Genomic DNA, 25679 nt, shown 5'->3' with positions numbered 1-25679 from the left:
AACCTTTTTTTCTTTTTGGTCAGCGCTGCTGTGTAAGGCCTTAGTCAGACGGGTGTTTCTTCGCCTGATTTGCGCGATTTGCGCATGCGCATGCGTCCGGCAATTTTATAAAACCATTGCTTTGCAATGGTATCGGACACATGAGCGCTTTTTATGTGCTCGTCCGATAAATTATAGAACAGAAATCGCAGATCGCACCTATCTGCGATTCCTGTTCTCTTCTCTATATGCGCTCAATGGGGCCGGCGGCAGCAGCGCCGACCCCATTGAGAACATATAGAAGACAAATCATTCTTCTCTGCCACAGCTGTAAACAGCTGTGGCAGAGAAGAACGATGTTTGCCCATTGAATTCAATGGAGCCGGCAATACAGCCGGCTCCATTGAAAGCAATGGGCTGCCGGCGAGCGCAGGATGAATTGTCGGGAAGGGCTTAAATATATAAGCCCTTCCCTGCAATTCATCCAGAAATGTATTAAAATAAAATATATATATATATATATATATATATATATATATATATATATATATATATATATATATATACTCACCTTGTCCCGGCAGCCGGAGTTCAGCGCGGCCGGCCTGCAGTGGGTGTGAGTGAGACCTGCCTCTGACCGGCTCCATTGTATGCAATGCGCTGGACAGCTCCGGCCCGTTTCTAATGAAACGCGGCTAGGAACAGATTTTCGGGCCCTGGTCATGCGATTTGCGGATGCGCATCCGTCATGCGATACGCAAATCGCGCGAAAAAACGCCCGCCTGACTAAGGCCTAAGGATTTTATTTTGCGGGATGAGTTGTACTTTTTAATGGTACCATTTGTTGATCCATGCAGAGATTTAATCACTTTCTATTCCGTTTTTTGTAATGCTAGATTGTGAAAATAGCTAATTTTGCCTATGTTGTGATTTAAAAAAAAAAATAAAAAATTACATAGTAAAGGTGGGGTTTTTACCATTTCATTTTTATTATTTTTTAATACCTTTTAAAATGCTTCTTTAACTTTTTATTTTTCTCCTATTAGAAAACTTGAATATCACCACATTTTAGCATTCTTCTAATACACAACTATACTTTAGTATAGTAGCGTATTAGAAAGCCAGAGGCTGAGCCTCATAGGCTGTCATAACTGGCATACCCCAAGGCCATATTCAAGTCTCCAGGGTAACAGACTCCCGTAAATACATTGCAGGAGTCTGATGGATGACAGAGAGAGCCACCTCCCTCTGTGAGCATTTTACATGTTGCAGTTGTACTGACCACAGTGTGTAGAGCGTTAAACAGCAGGGATTAGAGGTGTCTCTGGTCCGCGCTGTTTATGCACGTGCCAGGATATTATTCAACAGTTGAGCTCCCACTCTACCTGGTATGGGAAACCCCTGGCAGGCTTCCGATGCAGCTGCCGTTAAAAGATGGCCCATCAGAATAAAGCAGCTTAACACCCGCCGTCAAAAGGCGTATGGGCCGTCGTAAAGGGGTTAATTTTGGCCATTGCCTGCATAAAAGTGTCCCAGCCATGAGGTGGAATCCTTTTGACTGTAATCTGACTTTGTGTTGAATTACATACCAAGTCCGGCATATTAGATCCAGGAATAACACATCCCTTGTAAAGAAAGTTAAAAATGCTGTTTTTATTTTAGTTTGAAATGCAGATTTACATGACTTACAATTTCATGGAAATCATTACTTTTATCAGGGTTGGTTTTGGACATTTGTTGATGACCAGAATCTCCAGGAGTGACAAGGTCTAAAGTTACTAGCTCTTTTGTGTCCTATTTAGCATTAACCAAGTATCTTTGTAGCACATCAGTGTCTCTTTTAATTTTCACATCATCTCCTGTGTAATATCCCACTAATTTCATAATCAAGACACTGACTAGCCGTCTGACGTATGTTAGGTATAGTTACAATGGCCTATCCTAACCGGTTTCGCATGTGTTTTAGGACCAAGTACATTTTCTCTGTATGTTCCATTATCAGCCAGCAAGTAGACTCATTATTGGAATTACAAAGCTTAAGAATGATCCTATAAAACCACCCACTTGATTCAGTATCCGCTTTTTCTTTATGGGCAGAGTTTTATCACTGTCTTATAGCTCCTCGCCACATTTTTAGTATATTTTTTGGTGCTCTTTTGAAGCTATTCACCCTTTTAAGATATTTAAAGCGATTTTCCCGGTAGCCGTGATTAAATCATTGCTCGCATTGTGCTGAATAGACATTCTCACTGAAAGAGTTGTTTTAACCAGCTTTTTAAAGAGGCCCCAGTTGGGCATAATATCTCGCACATCTTATCACCACTATGTACAGAGCTTAAAATAGCATGATAATACGTTCACTTTTTAGAGCTAATTTTCTTGTGAATATACACAGCTGGTAAAGCTGGTGGAAACAATCCCATTCTTTCCTGAAGTTCTTCCAGTGCATTGGCTATTAAATCTACTAACAAAAACCATAAGGCCCTCCTGACTGTCAACGTTAGATTTCAAATGTTTCTGACACTGTGCACCACCTCTCCTGTTTCTGATTATAGTGTCCACTAGTTTCAGACAATCACCAGCTACACACTTTGCATTTCCCTGTAATGTGCAGGCCACAGCATTTTAAAAAAATTACTCATTTAGAAATTGATGGCAGCAACACATCTCACAAAAGTTGGGACAAGGGTAACAAAAGGCTGGAAAAATAAGTGGCACTAATGAAAAACAGCTGGAGAGTCAATTTTCTATGAAGTCACATGACTGTATAAAAATAACAGGTAAGAGAGGCAGAGTCTCTCAGAAGCAAAGATAGTCACGGGTTGACTAATCTGTGAAAAACTGCATCTAAAAATTTGGGAACAATTTCAGAAAAATGTTCCTCAATGTAAAATTGCGAAGACTGTGACTATCCCACTATCTACAATACATAATATCATCAAAAGATTCAGACAAGGCCAACGGTCAATATTGGATGCTTGAGATCTACAAGTCCTCAGGCATCGCTGCATTAAAATCAGGCATGATTCTGTAATGCAAATCACTGCATGGGTTCAGGAATACTTACAGAAATAATTGTCACACAGTTACCTGTGCAATCCACAAATGCAAGTTAAGGGCTCAGTCACACGGGCACATCGGCGCCCGTGTTACTGCAGCTAGCAGTGTTCTTTCATCAGCGCTGCAGAGAGACGTCCGTCTTCAGGTACGTGTGACTGAGCCCTAAAGCTGTATCATGCATTCTCCACAAAAAGGGCCCTTTATCTATCATTCCAGGGCCTGTCAATAAAGTTAAAAAAAAGCTTGCCTAGATTTTTTTTTCTCTTGCCTATGCACCAGATAATCCCAAAACTTTGGAAATTAGCTCCAACAAAATTGATGTGTCTGGAAGCTCTGGATTCCATAATGTACATGGAGGAGCTTAGTGCTTATGACAACAACAAACACTCTAGATTCTACACCATTTGGCCATCTTGGATCCTGTTTCGCTCATCTCCTCCCCTAAATACTTGGCTACTTACTGGTGTTGGAACTTCATTTTTATAATATTTTCATACAAAAAATAAATTACGTCATAGATGCATCCCCCTTGTTGTCAGGTACGAGGGCTTGTTTTTTGCAGGACCACTTATAGTTTTTATTCGTACCATTGTGAGGTATATACAGCTTTTTGATTATTTTTTTATTCCTGTTTTGCTAAAGCGAGATGAAGAGAAAATGACTATTTTAGCAAGTTCTTTTTTATGGAATTTACCATCTATTATATTACTGTATTGGTTGTCAATGAATGTGACTCTACCAACTATGTGTAGTTTTTTTTTTTGTTCTTATTTTTCAAGATTTAAAGTCTTGTGTAAGGGGAAAAAATTCCAATTTTTCTCTGTAAAACCATTGAGATGGCAATAACTGTGGCAGCTCCAGGGTTAAGAGGTATAAAGGAGTCATTGGACACACAAATGCTAATTTTTTCTGGTCGGGGGGGGGGGGGGGGGCACGTGAAATATATACTCCGATTAATTGGGGGGAGGGGGGGGCAAGAACATGAATGAAGATTCACAAATCCTCTGGAACAGGGAGAGAGACGGTGGAATCACAGATGTCTGCTCTGCTAGTCTGCCATTTCCCTCCATCTCTGCATACCCACTGAAAAGGGATAGCTGTAAATTCAGAATTCCCAACTTGACTTCAAACGGCTGTTGCGCCAGTTCTGTAAGTGCTACTGGCATGCTTTTGCTTTTAAAGGGCAAGTTTCTTGGCTTTAAAATGATTCCAAAATCAGAGCAAGTCTTTTGAAATAGAACAAGCTCTGTTCATCCAAAACTGTAATGTCCCTTTCAAGCAAAATAAACAGAGTTCATCCTAAACTACTAGGGGTTAAATACTTTTATACAAATTTTCTTGTTAACAATATAATTTGTGATTATACCTTGTCACAGTGCACTGCTGCTGCTCACGTGTCCCTGAGACTGCGGGCAGGCACCATCATCCCCCACAGCCTTCTAGCTCTGGGCTTGTAGGGTACGTGCACACTCCCATAGCTCCTGCTAAAGGGCCAACACGTGTGTCCCCATTAGTTTCTCCACCAACCACCATCAACGTTCTGCTATATTAGGCATCCTTCCCTTATGGACGATGTCTAAGCAATTGGCCCCATTAGCCATTGTAACAAAGCCTCAGTGTATTTCAAGTCTGACTTCTGTGCTCCTTGACCTTGATTCTGAATTCCAGACTTCGTTAGTACCTCCACTAACCTTCTCCTTGGGCATAGTTAGTGCACCTGTGCCACCATCCCTGACTAAAGTCTGTTCTCTGCATAAGCACTTGTTCACACCACTATTGAGACTATCTGGACAAGTAGTGACCTAGAGACCCCACTGTAGCCAGCTCGAAGGTGTCACAGGTGAAATCCAGGTTATCTTAGATACTACCCCCGAGATAGTCAAACTGGTGTGTAGCAAAATGGATCCACATTCACTTGCCTGACATACATATCGTTGGGAGTGCATAAATTAAAATGTCCGGTACAGTGTTGATCAGTAAAGTGTGATTGTTCTCAGTAAGAGAAACCAAGTGATTTTGTACATTGCCTTAAGCAGTTCCACTCAAATTAGTGTATAAGAATTGAGTAATATGCAAGTGCAAATTAGAACACAGCATGTTAGATTTTGCCATGTATATATGCAAGATAGAGCCTATTGTTCTCTATTTTTGCGTATAGACATGCGCCCATACAAAATTACATTGTGCATGGGCTGTGGGTACACGAGTCAGGAAAAAAAAAAATTTATATATAGGTGTACTGCACATGACCGCATGAGTACGCGGTCATGCGCAGTACAATTTCACCGCTATGCGCAGTCATGGCTAGGTTCACAGCTGTAAGACGCTGTAGGAGCCCCGTGGCATTTTACACTTACGGTAGAGTGAGCTTATTTTTATTAGGATTCATCCTCAGGCATAATAGAATAGATTCGAAGCAGAGCTAGATAGATATGCAAATACCTATAAAATGGCATGTATATGGTGTTATTAATTTAAATTAAAAACAATACCAAAACAGGATGAGTAGAGGAGTAAATACTTGAATTAGTCCACTGATAAGGATGTGAAATTTTTATTGTCTTTAAATTGGTGTTAGAGGATCACCAGGCCAGTGTGTTATCTCTGCTCCAGAGTTCTCATACCCCACTGTACCACAATGCCAGTCATCCTAGTTTAGGGTATAATGAAGTTTATTTGCCTCAATTTCCCACATCGATTGATGATCAAATCACCAGAGCCACCAGAAGTCAACTACTCTAATACACAGAGAAGGAAGAAGCTAGAGGTGCTTGGCTTGAAATGACTGTGAAAAGTATCTACAAAGCGTTCCTAAACTTCAAATAATTGTATGACTTCCCATTCTTAGTGTTTAGGAGCCTCAGCACAAATATCTAGTGAAATTCATTTTGCATGTTGACTTTTTTTGGCTAACATTACAAACTAAAGTATTTTCTATTGCCCTCGGCACTAGCTGTATGTAGTTTCCTAGTCAAGAATGCTGAAGAGATTAAAACAATTCTGCGCTGAGGTCACTTCAGGAATACATGTTTATGACTGTATGTATTGTGTACTGGTCTTGTATTTGTTACAGAAATATATTGTGAAGTCGGCAAATTTATTCTGTATGGAGTATGGAGGAGGGTTTAAGGAGTGCAATATAAAACTATACTTAAAATGAATTATAGCAAGACCGGTTTCACATGGCCGAAAAACTCACAAGATTTGTGCATCGTGAGATGCACAAGTCTTGTGTGAATACGAACCCCATTCTTTTGAAGGGAGTCATGTCCTATGTTTTCGTGTTCCTTGGAATGCACAACTCATTGTTTTCAATGGCACAATAAAACACATCACACCGCATGCGAGGTGCACATGAGTGCAATGCAAGGTTTCCCCATCAAGATGATGGTAAACACTTGCCAATCCACTGACGCGGCTGAAAACTGCGCTGGGGAATCGCTACTTTACTGAAGTTATGGGAGGAGTTTTTGCCTGAAAAACACCTTACCTCGCTGTGAAAACGCCTGTGTGTAGGTAGCATATATCGTGTGTGTATAAATAAGGAAAATAAGCATTCATATATTCATGTTAAAGAAAAATAGTGATGCATAGCTAAAGACAATTTTCTTCTAGAGATTATGTGAACCATACATGTTATTAAATGAGTAGACAACACAATACATTGCAAATGATTTAGTTTTATTTGAAAACATACAAGAAACTTAGAGCATCTATATAAAAAGGAAGCCACAGAATAAATGCTACGGAATTCTGCAAAAGCATTCCTAATTAGATGTGAGACGTTAGCTTGTATACAATGCAATGATGAAAGTTTATGAACAGACTGAGCATTTCATAGCAGATATGATTATTTTTTCCAATTTACTTCCATTGAACCCCCCCCCCCCAAAAAAAAAAAATAAACAAAAACACAGAATACGACATGTATTCATTTCACTTAAATGGTCTGTATTGGCAGCTGAGATACAATGCTTCATGTAACCACTGATTGGAAACATTCTTTATTAGATATGACAATTCTTGATAGGCAAACTACAAAGTAAAATTTTCTTTAATCCGGCAGTCCAAAAACACTCATATTCTGGCACTTGTTTTTGGAAGACGGATGAGACCCTAATCAATTAAAAACTAACATGATAGCAGCGAAATTGTATGTCAGCATTTTATTGTGTTCGGCCTTTCTTAAGATTTACTCCCCATACATGTAAAGTCTATAAAAATTGTAAGTGTATACAATCCCCAGCACTACCAGTCTTGATCCACTAGTATATGACAACTAGACATCAGCAGCGTAAACTAAATGTCATTAAATCCCAGCTTGGTCAAATATTGCATAAAAAGAACTTTGCACACAATATGACAGTTCTATAGTTTAACTATTGACTAGCATTATATAAATAAAATAAAGAGGGCATTCTCTTGAAAAAAATACATTAAAATCTCCCAGCTACATAAAAATACAAGGAAATATTTGTACTTAAACTTTTACATTGGGTTTCACTTAATTTGGATTTGCATCTATGTACCAGTATCATGTAAATATAAAGTAATTCATAGCTAGATTAAAAAGAGGCTCACCACGACTGTTTTTGGAATTACTTGTACTTGATCAGATAGCAAAGAAAAAACATAGAAAGTAGAGGGTTTAAGCATACAGTATGCTCTATACAAAAAGTAATATATACTGATTGGATACATTTCATAGATTTAAAAAAGTGTGTTTAAACAGGTCAATTACTATTACAAATTAATTGTTTATCATTGTTCTTCAATTGGTTGAGCAAGCATGCATAAATATGAATGCCAGCAGAGTAATTGGAAACTACCGCTGAAAACAAAATTTACAATTCATTGTTTAGCGCACTGCTCTGACAATATTCATCCGATTCTCAGAGCTCTTTTTGCAAGTCACTGCTTTAAGGTGGTCTAAAAAGTTTTATCCATTTATAAACATGATTTTTGACTACCAATTAGCCCAATATCAATATATGGACAATAGGTCAGCGTTTGCCTTTTCACACACAGAATCTGTCATATTGCGGCTTATAACAGATATATTTTACAGCAGATGAGACAAATTTTTATCAAATCGGTTATCAATTAAGATTTAACCGATTTGAAATCCAAAAATATGGGCATAAACCTAGCATAATTATACTTCTTCCACAGCTTTGTAGAAACATTGTAGATCAGAGAAAATTTCCTGAAACCAGCCATTAGAATAGAATCTGGTATTCTGGTGTATAGAAACCATTAAAGTTTTCCAATTACATATATTTATGCCATACATTGTACTCAACCGCTTCTGTATGTCATTGGGCTTAAATGGTGAGGACAGAGCCGGGAAACCTAGTTCTTTGGATAGAAAAAAAAAGGCCCCCATTGTTGGGACTCCCATGAATCCAGAATTTATGGCATATCCAATCAAGATTCAATAATATCTGTCTTGGGGAAAATCCCTTTGTAAATTGAGCAATACTGACAATATCCAACATGCTATTATACTGTAGTTATGATATGCATGCTGCATCCCAATATGACTGATTTTAGGACATATCCTGTACACAAACAGCATAATAAACGTTCAGAGTGATCATCCAATATTTCTACCTATTATTTGAACTGTATTGTAAAACTCCATGGAAATCTACTTATGTACCTTAAAAGTTACCATACAACAAATAAAATACAAAGCACATAAAACTGCTACCATCTCACCAGCAATGTAAAGGGTTCTGCCATAACCTACTTAGAAACTGACCCTAGTTACTAAACAGGATTTGCATGCCTTTATTTTTCTTCTTTTTAATTAGGTCTCATTTTTCTTATCGTTTAAACAATTTTTTTCTATACGTAGTGCCAATCTGTAAATTTACAAAGCTAATTATAAAATTCTAATACTATGGTTCTCATTTACACAGTAAGCCTCACTAGATCGGTACTAGCATTCAAAGTCATAATTAAATGGATAGAACATAAACCAATAAACTATATAAGCATTACACTGTTTGTGTATGACAGATTTCATTTCTGTTTTTTTTTTGTTTGTTTTAATAAAAATAAATTTCAGATTTAGGTCGAATGCACACGTGTGGAGATTCTGTGCGGAATTTCCGCAGTTGCACGCTGCCATAGGATTGCATTGGTTTATGCAATCCTATGCAGACAGCTGCAATTTTGATTGTGGAAAACTTGTGCGATAACAAAATCGCAGCATTTCCTATTTCAGGGCGGGCCTCGCAAGCCGTGCCATTGCTGACTCGCCGGCTCTGCACTGCACATGCACCAGCTGGCACATCCGCAGAGCAAAGCGAAGACGCCAGACAGGTAGGCCATGGGCCGCTGCAGGGGCACAGGTCACATCCCGCTGCGAGAATCTCGCAGTCGTAATCTGGCCCGGCTATCTGCATTTGGCCTTAGAAAGGTAGAGAATTTTAATTTGCTACATATTTTTCTCTTTAGAAATTCCAAGATGAATGAGATGAAGATACTTCAGTCTATACACCTATATTAAAATATGTATAGATTATAAAAGATACTTAGCTGTAATGTGTAACATTTTTGCTTAAATAGACAACAGACACATCTGTACCCAAACAGTGTAATGTAGACACAGCAAGAAAAGATAACAAACTTGATTTGATTTTTAACTACAAGCTATGGTTTCCAGTTGCTGTTCTGCTTCAGCAGCCATTGCTGCCGCCTGTAATTGCTCCGTCTCACTCTGTATGGCACTGGTTGTCACTTGCTTGCGTTGTTCACTGTGCATATTATTTTCATGGCGCTTCAGATCTGAGGCCTTGGCAAAAGCTTTTGTACATGAAGCACAAATAAATGGTTTTTCTCCGCGGTGCCTTCTTTCATGATCTTTAAGATGAGATTTATGTTTAAAGGCTTTATCGCAATGGTGGCATGCAAACGGCCTCTCATTACTGTGCACCCTTTCATGCTTTTTAAGATCCGGTGCTCGGATAAAAGATTTGGCACATACTTCACAGCTGTAGGGCTTGAAACCAGTATGAATTTTCAGATGCTCTTTTAGGTGAGCCTGGGTCGTGAATGCTTTGGCACACATTTCACACACAAATGGTCTATCGGCTGTGTGCAATTTCTCATGCTTTCGTAAACGGGCTTCATCAGTAAATGTTTTACCACATGCTTGACATGCAAATTGTTCCCTGTGACCGTAAAGCAAATACTCAAATTTCATATCTCCTGTTGCAGTTGTCCATGCCGGTGTTGGTTCATCTTTTACTTCACTAATGCCCTCATTAAACGTCAGAGCTTGTGGCGTTTGTGATACCAACTCTTTAGGTTCGGTTGTCTCCATTGCTTCAACTTCCTGACCGTAGCAATTAACTTTTCGCACTTCTTCACTACCTAGTTCTTTAAGGATTGCTTCCTGAACTCGCAGTGTAGATGCAGGCAACTTCTCCTCCTCATGGACTGGAGGAGCCCCCTCAACAGTGTCATCTGAAGGACTATCATCATGATCTCCAATTTCTTCTACATCATCATCTTGATTGTCACTGGGCTCTCCAACTTGACGACTTATTTTCAGGCTGGTCTCATAAGCATATTTAGTCTTTGGAGATGAAGGATTCTGATCGGTGGCAGAAACATCACGCTTCTGAGAGCATAGCTTATCCAAAAACCTTATACCAAGTATCTGACCTGAAGACATCATCAAATTTACATCTTCCTTCTTGACAGCAATTTTTGATGTATACATATAGTTGAGAACTTCTTCAAATATGTCAGACCGCAGAAAATCAATTTCTATGACAGATGAACTATCAACTTCAAGTTTCTTGAAAAGTTTCTTAAAGTATGTACTGCAAGCTGCAAGGACACACCTGTGTGCCCTGAACTTCACGTCTTCAACAACAATGGCAATATCACAGAATTCACCTTCTAGTCTTTGCTCATTGAGAGTCTTTAAAAATAGAGTCTTATGATCATCATCATTATACTTCAGTGATTCAGACATGCTTATAAAAAAATCCTAAAAAAGAAACATGACAAATAGTTAACATACATACTTTTCTATATGTAGCCATTTTATGTAATAACCAGCTTTTCATAACCTAAGCTAAAAAAGCAACTCCGTGTTCACAACTAAATGGTGGTCATACACATTAGATGAAGCAGACGACCATCTAATGTGTATAGGAGTTTCAACTCTCTCCTGATGGCAAATGACGGGAGATGGAAAAGTCATGTTCACATCACAGGTTTGACATTGAAAAATGTTCCTAGTGTATATTCCAAATATGTTCAGACTTCTATGGATCAGAGGTATGTCAAGATTGTCCTTTTGTCATACTTGACCCAGGCAGTAGTACGTTGAACTTTGCTTTTTAATAAAAGAGCATGCTACGCAAACCACTGTATGGTGGACATATGCAACTGCATGACATACAGCTGTATAGAAACAGCATGTACCCTTGTTAAGAAACCTAAATATTTATATGACGTCACTTTAAGTCAAATTCACATGTATGTTTGAGGCTCCATTGAGCCTCCATCACAGATTCCGTCATTTGCCAAAAAAATATGGCAACAAGCAGCACTAATTTTTCATGTAAGAGGACACATACCATGCTGGAAACTGACGGGACTCCAATATTAGTCAAAAAGTTCTATTAAGCACCATAAGAGCCCATCATGTGACAGATCCAGCACTCCCTCATCCACTCGGGAAGCAGGAAAAGGGATTCCTCGCAGCTGAATGGCTCCAACTTAGGGTGGAACCGAACAGCACAGATTTGCGTCTATTGACTATAATGGGGTCCGTTCACTTTCCACCCGGCTGCCCGGAACTCTTTCTTCCAGATCTGTGACTGAACCTCTGGACTGGAGTGAACCATTTTTATAATATAGTTGGTTATATTTTATGCAATAATGTATAATTTGAGGCTCAGTTCTGGAAGTGCGATTTTAGTATCACAAATATTGCTGAAATGTGAATTTCATGACTTAGAAATAAGGATGCTTTTATTCTGTTGCAATTGGCGATATTGGTTGTAGTTCATATTTTCTTGGATTTGGACATATATTTCTTTATAGGTCGTTTTAATGTTCATGCAATACTGGATGCTAATATTTATTCATTTTTTTTGACTGAACAAGTGCATTTCTTTCTTAAATAATCTGCCAGGCAATTCTACAAATGCTCAAAACTTCTGTTACAATTCCGTTACTTTTCAACCGTAGCTCATACCATGAACAAAGAAGAGGATGTCCTTCCTGGAGGCTGGCAATTCAAAGTATAAATTAACCTATATGAAATGAAGAGAAGCTATAGTTAGTGCTGTTTCATATAACTATGATAGAGTATAAATATAAAACTGGCTACTAGTGGGTGTTTTATGGGTTAACAATAATAAATCTTAATCAATGAGCAAATGAAGAATTATGCAGATTTCAAATCTAAATTTTATGTACATGCCGTTTTACCATGACTTTGCGAATCAGTATTCGGCCATCTGGTTCTTACAATTGGAACTAAGCCCTCAGCTGTGTGGCAAAGTACTTCTATAGATATGTCTGTCACACATTAAGGATTTCATAAAGATTTAGAGGCAGGTTCCCCACCTAACTTCTTTTCAAATCCACTAATATTCCACATCCCATGCAAGTAGGCCTGAACAAATGATAGGGTGTAGGAGCGGTCAATGCCATGGCCAGAAGAAAAAAAAAAAAGATTTTGGCAGTAATAGGTAACTCGAAGACCATCACAGACTGTCCAGTCGGAAGTTCAAAAATGATATGCGAGTCTGCACCCATAGGAGATTGAGAACACCTGTCTGAGGTAGAGATGAGTGCGCATACTCGTTAAGGCGAATTACTCGAGAGAGCATCGCCTTTTTTGAGTAACTGCTGACTCGTCCCTAAACTGCTGACTCGTCCCTCCGCAACAGGCCGCAAATCTTCAGGGACAAGCCAGCAGTTACTCGAAAAAGGCGATGCTCTCTCGAGTAAATCACCTTAACGAGTATGCTCGCTCATCTGTAGTCTGAGGCACTGACAATAAATACGTGACCTGTGCAATACTATGGAAATCTTGAAAATCTGAATGATTGGTGGTAATGGGGGTGGTGAGGGTCTGATGGCTGGAGTTTGGGAAACACTGATCTGCAGTGTCTACCGGGAGTGTGGGAGACACCTTGCCTCCTCATTGGTTCACGTTGCTGCTCCATCCCTCTCTAGCAGCAGTACCTCCTCACATTAGCTGTTGGGTTTAACACAAGATAAAAATACAGGCTCACTAGGAAGTCAGTACATGGAGAGCCAGTTTCTAGTACAGAAAGGACATTTTTTTAAATTCTCCACTCTGAAACAGATGTATTGCATATGGACAGCGTATCATACGCTGTCTATACCAATGTATGGGGCTCAGACTGCATGGTATACAGAGAAATAGAGCATGCTGCGATTTTTTTCTCTCGTGTATCGATACGCAGTGTCTAAATGCTGGTGTGCATGGACCAATTAAAAGTCCATGCACGAATGCCCCCTTAGTAATTACAATCCGTCCCATAGGAGTTAGCACAGGGGCCGTAAGAGTAACAAGTTTTCCACGATAACCTCCAAATGAGATGTTTTGTTGTCACACACTTTACAGCACCACAAAACAGCCACTGCAGAGTACATTATACGCTTGTGCGATGCCCCCTGCTGGTAGGAAACTACAAGCAATCAGATGATGACAAACTGTGATTGATGAGTTAAGAACACAAAACGGTTAATGGCATGCAGCATTTTTCCGAGACATTGTAAAATTACCAGCAAAAAAAAAAAAAAAAAAGTAATTTGACCTCACCCTGTGAATAAACCCAGAAAACTATTGAGAAAACGTATGACTGTCTACAAGAAAATGCTGATGCCCACAGCATCCAATCACAGTGGATAGTCGGCTGATAGATGCAAAGGACTTTAACCTCTTAGTGACCAAGCCTGTTTGTGCCTTAATGACCAGGCCAAATTTTGGAAATCTGACATGTGTCACTTTTACATGGAAAAACACCGTAAAGGTTTTGCATATTCAACTGATTCTGACATTGTTTTTTACCACATGTTGTACTTCATTTAGGCGGAAAAAATAGACCGATAGAATTTGTGTATATTTATTAAAAGCGCCAAAAATTGGAAAAATTTTGAAAAAAAATGGTCTTTTTTCACATTTCCAACTGCAATATCTCAAATGTGTGCAAATATAATACAGAAATTTTTGATAAGATATATATTTTCATCTGTTTACTTTATTCTAGACGCACATTAGAAATACTTTTTAAAAAAAAAATAACCATTTAGGAGAAGTACAAATTTAACATTGATTATCAATAGAGATGAGCGAGTATATTCGCTAAAGGCAATTGCTCGAGCGAGCATTGCCTTTGGCGAGTATCTCCCCCGCTCGAGACTGCAGGTTCGGGTGCCGGCGCGGGAGAGCGATTGAGTAGCGGCTGTCAGCAGGAGGGAGCGGGGGGGGAGAGAGAGGTCTCCCCTCCGTTCTGCCCCGCAGCTCCGCGCCCGCTGCCGGCACCCGAACCTGCAGTCTTGAACGGGGGAGATACTCGCTAAAGGCAATGCTCGCTCGAGCAATTCCCTTTAGCGAGTATACTTGCTCATCTATAATTATCAACATTTTGAGGAACACTTTGTTTTCCTGCACCAAGCCAAGATTGCAAAGGCTCATAGGTGTCAGAATGATAGATACCCCCGCAAATGACTGCATTTTAAAAACTACATCCCCCAAATGTATTCACTGAGGGGGGTCAGGAGTATTTTGACCCCACAGTTTCTTTTGAGAATTAATGCAATTTAGACGAGAAAAAATTAAATTTCATATTTTTGCAAATACGTCATTTTAAACACAGGATTTTTTTTCTTTAGTGCACATGAAAATGAGGATTTACACCACAAAATGGATACCCCCCTTTGTCTTGTGTTCAGAAATATACCCATTGTGGCCCTAATCTTCTGTCCGTATGCACAACTGGGCCCAAGCCGAAAGGAGCAGCCGGTGGCTTTCAGATCAGACATTTTTCTTGAAGGCGTTTAAGGCCCCATTGCCCAATTGTAGACCCCTTGAGCGGCCAAAACGCGGAGGACCCTCACAAATGACCTCATTTTGGAAACTAGACCTCTTACATTCATCTAGGGGTGTACTGTGTATTTTGACCCTACAGTTTTTGAATGAATCAAAGCAAAGCAGAAGAAAATTACGATTTTTGGTTTTTTTTAATCAATTATGTCATTTTAAAAACATTTTTTTTTGGACAGCAGACATATGAATGAAGACTTTCACCCAAAAATGGATACCCCTGTTTGTCCAGTGTTCAGAAACATACCCACTGTGGCCCTAATCTACTGTCTGTATGCACAAAGGGGCCCTAACCGAAAGGAGCAGCGGGTGGTTTTCAGAACAGACATTTTGCTTGAGGGTGAATTAGGCCCCTTTGCCCACTGGTAGACCCCTTAAGTGGCCAACACAATAGAGAATCCCCACAAATAACCCCATTTTAAAAACTATACCCCTTAACGCATTCATCTAGGGGTGTACTGCGTATTTTGACCCCACCGTTTTTTGAATGAATTGAAGCAAAGCAATAGGAAAAAATTACGATTTTTGTTTTTTTGGCAATTATGTAATTTTAGAAATAGCTTTTTTTTTGTACAGCACACATAGGAATAAAGACTTTCACACCAAAATGGATACCCCCATTTGTCCCGTATTCAGAAACATACGCATTGCGGCCCTAATCTTCTATCTGGATGCACAACGGGGCCCAAACTGAACGGAGCGTCAAACTTTAACTGTTTTTTAACTTTTAAGTGATTCGCCATTATCCATTGGATAATGGCGATCACGTGCCCGAAGACCGCTCACCGCAGTCCCCCGTGACATCTCCAGGCTCTTGGCTACCTTTAGTAGCCAGGAGCAAGATTTTAAATTCCCTCTTGCCCTCCCCAGCTTCTGTGCTTGCGTCCGCCATTTTGGCGACGGGCAAATGCGCCAAAACTGCGGAGAGGTCCGCGGATAAGGATCTCGTAAGGGGACTTCACTGGTGGCCTTGGTTAAGTAATTTTACCTTCCCTCACGGATTGGATCCCTGACGGGAGGTGAAAATTGAGCTTTTTTTTTTTAAACTTTTATGTGATCGCCGTTATCCATTGGATAACGGCGATCACGTGACTGGGAAACACGTACTGTGGCACCCCATGAAATCTCCAGGCTCTTGGCTACATTTAGTAGCTAGTTGCGGGGAGATTTTAAATTACCCCGCCAATTACCCCGAGGGACGGGGGGTGAGTATTCTCAGCTCCCCTTACAGATCCGATCCGTAAGGGCAGCTGAAATCTTAACTTTTTAAAACTTTTCTTTAACGTGATCGTCGGTATCTGTTGGATACCGGCGATCTCATGACCGGGGGTGAGGTCCCGCGGCCCGGGATGACAGCTCCATGCTGTCGGCTACCTCCGGCAATCGGCACCATGGAGCTGTCATGTCCTGAGCCTGCAGGGCTGTCATTCCCAGGAGGAAGCATGTTTTTATGTCCTCTGGGAATTAAGCCCAGCAGGCCAGGATGTAAAAAGGCAATGGACTGGTCACTAAGGGGTTAATCAAACTAAGCATGCATGTCTATGGTGGTGTCAGTGAGAACAGCTATTTAGGCGATATTAAAGGTCTATGGCAGGTTTACAGCCAAACTGATTTGCTGGTAACAGCTGTGGGACACTAATCATGCTACATTGGGACCTAACACAATGGTACCTTTAACCCCTTGAGTGGCACGCCCGGAAGATTTCCTGGGACGAGCTCCACTGCTCATAGCAACATAGCCCGGAAGATTTCCGGGCTATGTATCATCATGGGAGCTGCAGAGCACAATGCCACAAGCTGTGACAGTGTGCTCTGCCTGCACAGACCCACACAGAGCAGTGCAAGGGCTTTGAAAAACCAGCAGAAGATATTGCCGACATGTCGGCAATGTCCTGCTTTGTTTACAAGTTGCCATAGAGACCATCGGCTTGTCAGAAGCAAGCCGATGGTCTCTGTGGCAGGGAGAGCTGGTTGTTAGCTGTCAGAGGACAGCTAGGTACCAGCTCTTACAGCAGAGATCAGAGAAAACCTCCGATCTCTGCTGTGTTAACCCCTTACATGCTGCAGTCTATGTGACTGCAGCATGTAAAGGGCTGTCACTGCAGCATGTAAAGGGCTGTCACCATCGGACCCCCGGAATGTGATCAGGGGTCCTGATGGGTCCCTGTGGAAGTCCCCTAAAGGGACAAAAAAAAAAATTTTTTTTTAAATTAAAAAAAAAAAAAGTAAAAAAATTATTTAAAAAATTTAAAAAAATACTTGACTCCCTTTACTTTGTAAAAAATCAAAAATACAATCACACATGTGGTATCCATGCATCGTACTGACCCAGAGAAGGAAGTTAATACATTATTTAACCCCTTAATGACATGGCCCCTTTTTTTTCTTTTTTCCCCATTTCTTTTTTTCCTCCCCCCTGTTTAAAAAATCACAACTTGTCCCGCAAAAAACAAGCCCTTATATGGCCATGTCAATGGAAAAATGAAAAAGTTATGGCTCTTGAGACGCAACTGCAAAACTAGTTGAAATTCAATGATTAGACCATTTTAAAAAACCTGCCCTGGTGGGCACGACAGGGTGGTAGGAAACCTGCCACTCAAGGGGTTAAGGCCCCCTGTACACATTAGACAACAGTCAGCAGTATCAACCGCCTGCTGCTGGGGGCCTCGCGGCTTTCTCCTCACAGATTATTACAGAAAGGAGGATGCTGAATTTCAAAGCCCAATCCTTTTGTCATCCTTGAGATAAGCAGCGCCAGTGCTTTCTGGTGGCAGCTTTCTCCACTATAACTATGTAACACACAGCAGAATCGAGTGTGCATAAGTATAAGGAATCCGGGGGAAATAGCTGTTCTACTGTACCGAGTTTCTGTGAGACCACATGTGGGATACCATGTCCAGTTCTGGAGACCGCATCTACAGAAACACATTTATAAAATAGAACGAGTCCAAAGATGGGCTAAAAGAATGGTGGAAGGTCTCAAGAACAAAAAACTGACTCACTCACTCACACACTCACTTATATTCGTCACTAATTCTCTAACTTCCCGATGTCGAACAAACATGAAAATTTGGCACGACCATTCTTTAGGTCCTAAATAGGAAAAGTAATGGGGTCACAACTCGATTATTCAATGCTAAGTGCAAAAGTAAGTGCATCCCTATGTCATGTAACTTCCTGGTATCCTACAAGCGTGAAATTTGGCACAACAATCTAACTGACCTCTGTGTGTATATACTGAAAGGCTGTAAAGTTGATAAGGAAGAAGCAATGGACTGCAGGGATGGAGCATGCCTTTAAGGCTAAGAAAGGGCTGCAACCTCCAGTCTGGGGTTAAATTTGAATAAAAGGGGTGTTAGCTTTAAGGGTAAAAAGTGAGAATAGGAGGGGTGGCACATTCTGCAGAGGGACATCGGTACATGCAGTCTGAGTAGAATCTAATGCTCTTCTATGTGTATACATAATTTTATTTCTCGGTTTCTCTGAAGTAACCACGACTTCATGAAAATTTTCAGCGCAAACAGGTAAACAGCTGTACCAAATTAACTCGGGCGAAGATGGTTATATCAGCTAGTATGCATATATGTTAAAAGGTCTAAATAAGGTTCAGGAGGCAAGTGTTTTTTTTTATTAGGAAGTTAAATACTAGAACAAGGGGCACAATCTGAGATCAGTTGGCGGAAAAAGTCAGAAGCAACGTAAAGAAATATTCTTCTGAAAGAGTAGTAGATGCTTGGGGCAAAACTTTAGATGTAATTGCAAAATCAACAAATGAATTTAAGCCTGGGAGACGCATAGATCTATCCTAAGACCAAAACATTAAGGGCAGACTAACTAGATGGACCATGTGGCATTTTCTTGACATCAATTTTCAATGTTTCTAGCCTTTTAAGCCACATGGATACCTTTTGAAGTAGGCAATTTCTTTAAGGCGCCTTTACACGAAACAATTATTATTCAGTTAGTCGCTGGATTGTGCAAAACTCATTAATAATTGTTCAGTGTGTAAACACTGCCAGCGACTGAATGATTATTCATTTGCTTATTGTTCAGTTTACGCAGGCATAAAAATCAAACGACGATACATCCTGCAAAGCAAATTTACCCACGTGCAGGCGGCCTAACACATCCCCAGACTCAGCGCATCACCTTTTAGTCCATAAGCTTAGCTTATAGGGCTAAAGGTAGGGGACAGATTTCCTTTAAAGGGGTTGTCCGATTTATTTTAAAACTGTGTTCCACATGCAGTAACACAACTAACCAGCATATACTCGCTTCTCCCCCGTGTCCCGCACCACTGCTCCGTCCTCCACTCCCGTTGTTTACTGGTGCAGCTTATAAACATGACGTCAGAAGGGAGACCTAGAGCAGCCGCTCGGCACACAGCGGGGAGAGCCGAGTATATGCCAGTGAGTTGTGTAACTACATTGGAAGCGTGGTCTCAACACAAAACAAAGACTCAGACAACCCCTTTAAGGCACCTTTACACTATTATTCAGATAGGTCACTTAGAAAAGTCATTGAAGCATATGAATAGTCGTTTATTTGCTTATACAGAGCGACGAGATGAATAATTGTTTGCCGAAATATCGTTCACAAAAGAAAACTCAATGCAAATTCGTTTGAAAGTCGTCCAACTATGAATGACTGCGCCAGAACACCCGACGACTTGTGATCAACCGGTAAACTCAAGCGAAAACTTGCAACTTACTCGCTCGTCACCTTGTCGGCGGCAGTGCGTACGCTGAGCAACTATCATTACAATTTGCCCTTCTGAGCAACTATTCAGGCGATAGGCGTCCCGTGTAAAGGCCTGATGTCCATGGGCAAATTTGATTTGTGGAATCTGCGTGGGAGATCCGCAAATCAAGTCGCCCATGAGTTCTAGCTTTCTCGCACTTTTTCTATGTGCAAGAAAAGAGATAGAACAGGACCTCTTCCTGATTTTTTTTCTTCCTTTTTTACTTCGGTGTTTAAAAAAAAAAAAAAAAGAATTTGGACTTGTTCACACGCAGATACGATCCGTAGCAATAAGCATATTTGCACATGTGCTTGTCTGTTTAAGCCCTAGTACACGCCAAGATAGCGCATGCTGCAATCCTTTTTGTGTGCGAGGCACCATCTATATATATAAAATTGAGTGTGTGTGTGTGTGTGTGTTAGTCCTTTATGCGCTACTACACCATTCATCCGATCGCCATGAAACTTTGGGAAGTTGTTGAGTACACTCCTCGGAAGATTATAGGCATAGTACAACTATCCTACGATAAATGGCGCGCGTGCATGCGTCGTCGACAGTTACGCCCCCCCCCCCCCCCCGTAGATCGGTCGATTTCCATGACTGCCACTAATTCTCTCACTTCCCGATGTCCTAGAAACATGAAATTTGCCACGAGCATTGATTATGTCATAAATAGGAAAAGTTAATGGGTCCCAACTCGATTATTCAATTGTAAGCGCCAAAGAATTAGCGTCCAAATTTTACGTACAGAATCTAATATTCTCGCTTCCCAATGTCATAGAAACGTGAAATTTGGCAGGGGCCATGATTATGTCATAAATAGGAAACGCTAATCGGTCCCAACTCGATTATTCAATTCTATGCGCCAAAGAATTAGCGTCCAAATTTTACGTACGGAATCGAATTCTCTCGCTTCCCAATGTAATAGAAACGTGAAATTTGGCACGAGCATTGAATATGTCATAAATAGGAAAAGCTAATGGGTCCCAACTCGATTATTCAATTCTATGCGCAAGAGAATTAGCGTCCAAATTTTACGTACGGAATCGAATTCTCTCGCTTCCCAATGTAATAGAAACTCGAAATTTGGCACGAGCATTGATTATGTCATAAATAGGAAAAGTTAATGGGAAGTTGTTGAGTACATTCCTGGGAAGATTACTGGCATAGTACAACTATCCTACGATAGGTGGCGCGCGTGCGAGCGTCGTCGACAGTTATGCCCCCCAGACAAAGATCGTTTGATTTCCATCTCAAGCACGAAAGCAAAAGGCATTACGAGCAACGGGATGAGTGTTCAACCAGAAAATGATGCATCCGCCGAACGTTTCACAAGACAATTGCTGCATATTGAGAATGCTGAGGTAAAATAAAAGCTGCGCTGTGATTCGTTGCTATTTTTTATATTGCTGAGGCAGAATAAAAGTTGGGCTGTGATTGGTTGTTATATCTCTTACTGCTGACGTAACATGAAAGCTGCACTGTGATTGGTTGTTATATTTTATACTGCTGAGGTAACATATAAGCTGCGCTGTGATTGGGTGTTATATATTATAAAGCTGAGGTAACATGAAAGCTGCGCTGTGATTGGTTGTTATATATTATACCACTGAGGTAACCTAAAAAAGCTGCGCTGTGATTGGTTGTTATCTAGATATATAAAAACGAATGAATGTATGTCTGTCTTCGCAGCAACGCGCGACGGGTAAGCTAGTTGTAAATAAAGTTTGTTACCGCATATTGTGCGTGTTATACGCAGTAACAAATACTCCACTGACTGATCCCTCGGGGCTCCTGCACACGTGAGGATTTGATTTGTGGAATCTGGGACCGGCGGCTGCTCCCGAATTTCGCAGCAAATGCTGCCCATAGCCTCCTATGGGGAACCGCTGCTTCCTGCATACGAGCGGAAATCAACTGCAATGTCCTCTCGCGGGTAGAAAAATTGCAGCATGCTCCATTTTTGTGCAGTTTCCATTGAAGTCAACGAAAGCCGTCCGTCCCGCGGCCCTTCCGGAATCATCATTGCAGAAAGGTCGCAGGACGCGAGTCATGGCCTAGCAACGACGCGGCATTATCTGCACTGCGCATGTGTGCCGGCCGGCGCTCCCGCATACGGATAAGGAAGAAGCAGGACAGGTGCGCAGGGTTACCCGCTGGGCACAGCATCGGGTCCTGCATGCCGGGTGCAGGAGGCCTTAGGTGGGCAAAGCCTAGCGGCCAGAATTGTAGGGGGATTTTTGAGCACAAAACCATCATTTTAGGTAAATAAAAGTAAATTGCACTTTTGCTAGTTATGGCAGATACTCCAATGGTTTGAAAAGTTAGCTCCCCCTTCCGGTTCCCGCCCGCTCTCACCACCTCCACACCCCTGCAGCCTTAGGTGAGGCGGTCACCATGGATACCGCCGCCCGCATCCCTTCACACAGGTTGTAATGGAAGCTCAGGAGTGTTTTGTGTTTCTCACACTGTGGACTCGTGCGCACATCCTGACTACACGTGTGCCCGAGCCCCCGGCGGAGGCGCACACACAGCTCCCCGCTCCGTGCACAGCTGCAGAGGTGATGCGGCTGCGGGACGTCTCCTTCCACCACTGCGGCGCGAGGCCGTAACGTGAGGCGTCCTCGCACTGCGGGTGCTTCTCCAGCACGGCTGCGCGCCCCTACCGACGGAACAAGCACCCGCACATCCCCACACACGGGCGGGCGGCCGCCATGGCAGCAGCGCATGCCCACAACAGCTTCTCCGGCTCAGCCCGCTCCCGTAGCCCCGCCGTTATCTCCTCATCCTGACGTTAACGCAAGATGTTTCTGTATTCTCCCGAGCTCGGAACGACAGGCGCATTTAACGAGCGGCGATGCGGCGGGAGCGCGCACAGCCATCTGGTTTTCGGGTCGGCGGATCAATCCGCGCCCGCCTCCACTGCGCGGGTGGGAGCGCTTACCTTGTGGTCGGCCGCGAGCCGCTCTATGACGGGGGACTACAGCGGGCAGGGTACGTGAGCTGTGCACGTCTTTGTCAGCCTCCTGTGCATGCGCCGTGAGAAGAGGGCGCGGCGCGCCGCGCAGGCACAGGACGGCCCAGTACCGGGGCGGGGGCGCCACTCAGGCCCGGGGCGGTGTGTGTGTATAGGGAATGGCGGGGAGCGCCGTGTGCTCGTGGACAACAAGCCTTAAGTCACATTTACATGAGGCGATACCAGAGGCGAGCGCACACGGCAGCGCAAGGGGGCGGGGCGCCGGCCGTGAGGTGCTCGGAAAAAGCGGGAACGCCGAGCGCGGGCTCCCGCGGGAAGTCACGTCAGCGCGAGCCGCTCAGTGCTTCACCTCATGAGGTGACTGAGGGGCTGGAGGCCGGCGGGTGTTGGCGCCCTCCTGCGGTAGTAGAGGAGGCAGCAGTGTAGTCGATGACTGTGAAGTGTCTTGGCTGACGCTTTTCACAAGTTCAGTGAAGGAGAACAAGACACTAAAATGGAGGCGCTTGATAAAAGATCTGCTTCCCCGAGCTGCTGGTAGATCTGACAGGGCAGCATGTACAATGCTCTCACACTGGACGCTTTATTAACACTGATTGCGGTATAACCCCCCGCTGATTTTGGGGCTCCGCAGGCCTGCGCTCCAACGCTGCGATTCTAATCTGATTTCCACCTGTTTTTATATTTCTGCTTTTGTTGAACGCACCTCGTCACTGATGGGGATCATGGAAAAAACAGTGCGAGGCGTCAAACAATGCAGCTCAAAGTCACAGTAAAATGCAGCGGTTTCGAGCGGCATTTATCTGAACGCACGTGTGAGCGGGGCCCAAGGGGTCCTGGCCTCGGGCGTCTCGGTAAAACACTCAAGGCTCGCGGCTTCAGGCATTTCGGCAAAACACTATTAGGCCCTCGGGCGTTTCGGTAAAACACTGCAAGGGCCTCAGGGCTCCTGGCCTTGGCTGATTCGGTCGAACACTGGAAGGACCCCAAGGCTCGCGGCTTTGAGCATTTCAGTAAAACACTATTAGGCCCTCGGGCGTTTCGGTAAAACACTGCAAAGGCCTCAGGGCTCCTGGCCTTGGCTGATTTGGTAAAACACTGCAAGGGCCTCAAGGCTCGCGGCTTCGAGCATTTCGGTAAAACACTGCAAGGGCCTCAGGGCTCCTGGCCTCGGGTGTTTAAAAAAAAAGCACTGCAAGGGCTCCGGGGCTCCCGGCCTCAGGCGTTTTGGTAAAACACAAGTGTCCCTGCAGCGATCTACCCGTGTTTTTCTGCTGGCAGGGACCATATAGCGTATGCCGCGTATCTCCCGCACGCAGTCATGTGTAGTGGGACTCGTATCTTTTTAAAAATTCCCTGTTCTCTTTCATAGTGGGGTTGTGTATGAATCTCTGCCCATATGCAATGTATTGTGTATGGACAGCGCTGCATACACTGCCTACACTAGAGGATGATTCTCATCCTGCGTGATATGCCGAGAAATAGAGCATGCTGCTACTTCTCACGTGTAGTTACACGCTTATGTGCATGGATCAGTGAAAGCCCATTGACTCTATTCACTGCGTATTATGGGGCCACAGTGAAAAATCGCCTGTGGGCATGAGCCCTAAGTGGGTATGAGAATGCTCCAGTCTCTAAAGTGAATTTCTGTTTAGAGCGGATTTGTCTCGTTTTTAGGCTACCTACACATGGGTGGACTTGATATCAGCCTGTGGAACTTGGCCCAATATCGCGCTCCTGAACGTGTGATTTACCCACAGATGCGAGGCGGTTTTCAGGCAAAAATGCGTTGCATCTGTGGAATTCCAATCCTCTTGTGCAAGAGGGGATCAGAAGGTTTTCCCATTGATTTCAATGGCAAAACTTGCATTGCACTCGCATGCATATCCCACAGCATGCGAGAGCCATGCTGTGTATTAAAGGTCCCATTGAAATCAACAGGAAATGCCTTCCGAGGAACACGTAGATAGACCAGGCTGCGAAAACATTGTTCGTGTATATGACTCCAAACGAATGGGGTTCATATTTGTGTCTCACAACGTGCAAATCTTGTGCAAGTTTCACGGCCATGTAAAAGCAGGTGCGGCTATTACCATGTTACCCCTGTACTGTTATTAAAACCTGCTATGGAAAGATCGATGTTACTATTTTGCAAGGCCCAAATAAAATTCTCACACCATGACCACAGTCATTACCACTAAATGTGGTTTCACATCTATGTTGGTTCCACTTTCCTGCTTCCTTAGGGAACAGGAAAGGGGAATCCCTGCGGCCGAACGGCTTCATCTTACCAAACTGTGACAAATGGACCCCATTTTCTGTTACTGCAATAAAAAAAGACTGTACGAAAACCAGCATTACAGTTCTGCATCGGTTCTGTGCGAGACTGAATAAGTAATTGCAATACAACTAAATCATTTGGCCAGATCTTCATGAAGACATTCCAGCCATGACTTGTGTCTGTAGAGCTTGCTACGTGCACATCTGTGATCCCTCCCTAGCTTTCTTCAATATACACAAACATTCTATCCATAGTACAGGAGAAGCCCCAGAAGATTGTAGAAGGGTAAATGTCCCTCTCTCAAAAAAAAGGGAAGAAGGTGTATCCAGGAAACTACAGGCTTGTTAGTCTGAATTCTATACTGAGGATATATATAGGATGGTGAGCGGTCTGCAAATCATGTCCTATGAGGAACAGTTAAAGGATCTTGGAATGTGTAGCTTGCAATAAAGAAGGCTGAGAGGAGACTTAATAGCGGTCTACAAATATCCGAAGGGCTGTCACAGTGCAGAGGGATCAGCCCTATTCTCAT

At 42.5% G+C, this 25679-nt stretch overlaps 1 protein-coding gene across 1 annotated transcript; it reads right to left on the bottom strand.

Annotated features, from left to right (window-relative positions):
• Positions 1–6703: 6703 nt before the first annotated feature.
• Positions 6704–23051, bottom strand: ZBTB14 (zinc finger and BTB domain containing 14). The gene is made up of 3 exons (XM_066579601.1): positions 22837–23051; positions 12266–12323; positions 6704–11047 (listed from the first exon to the last, which is right to left on the bottom strand). The coding sequence occupies exons 2-3, from the start codon at positions 12266–12268 to the stop codon at positions 9689–9691; spliced, it is 1362 nt and encodes a 453-aa protein (XP_066435698.1). The 5' UTR covers positions 12269–12323; positions 22837–23051; the 3' UTR covers positions 6704–9688.
• Positions 23052–25679: the final 2628 nt, after the last annotated feature.

This window comes from Eleutherodactylus coqui, chromosome 9, assembly GCF_035609145.1.
Source record: "Eleutherodactylus coqui strain aEleCoq1 chromosome 9, aEleCoq1.hap1, whole genome shotgun sequence".
NCBI classification, from domain to species: Eukaryota; Metazoa; Chordata; class Amphibia; order Anura; family Eleutherodactylidae; genus Eleutherodactylus; species Eleutherodactylus coqui.
This window is presented reverse-complemented; position numbering and strand designations above follow the sequence as displayed.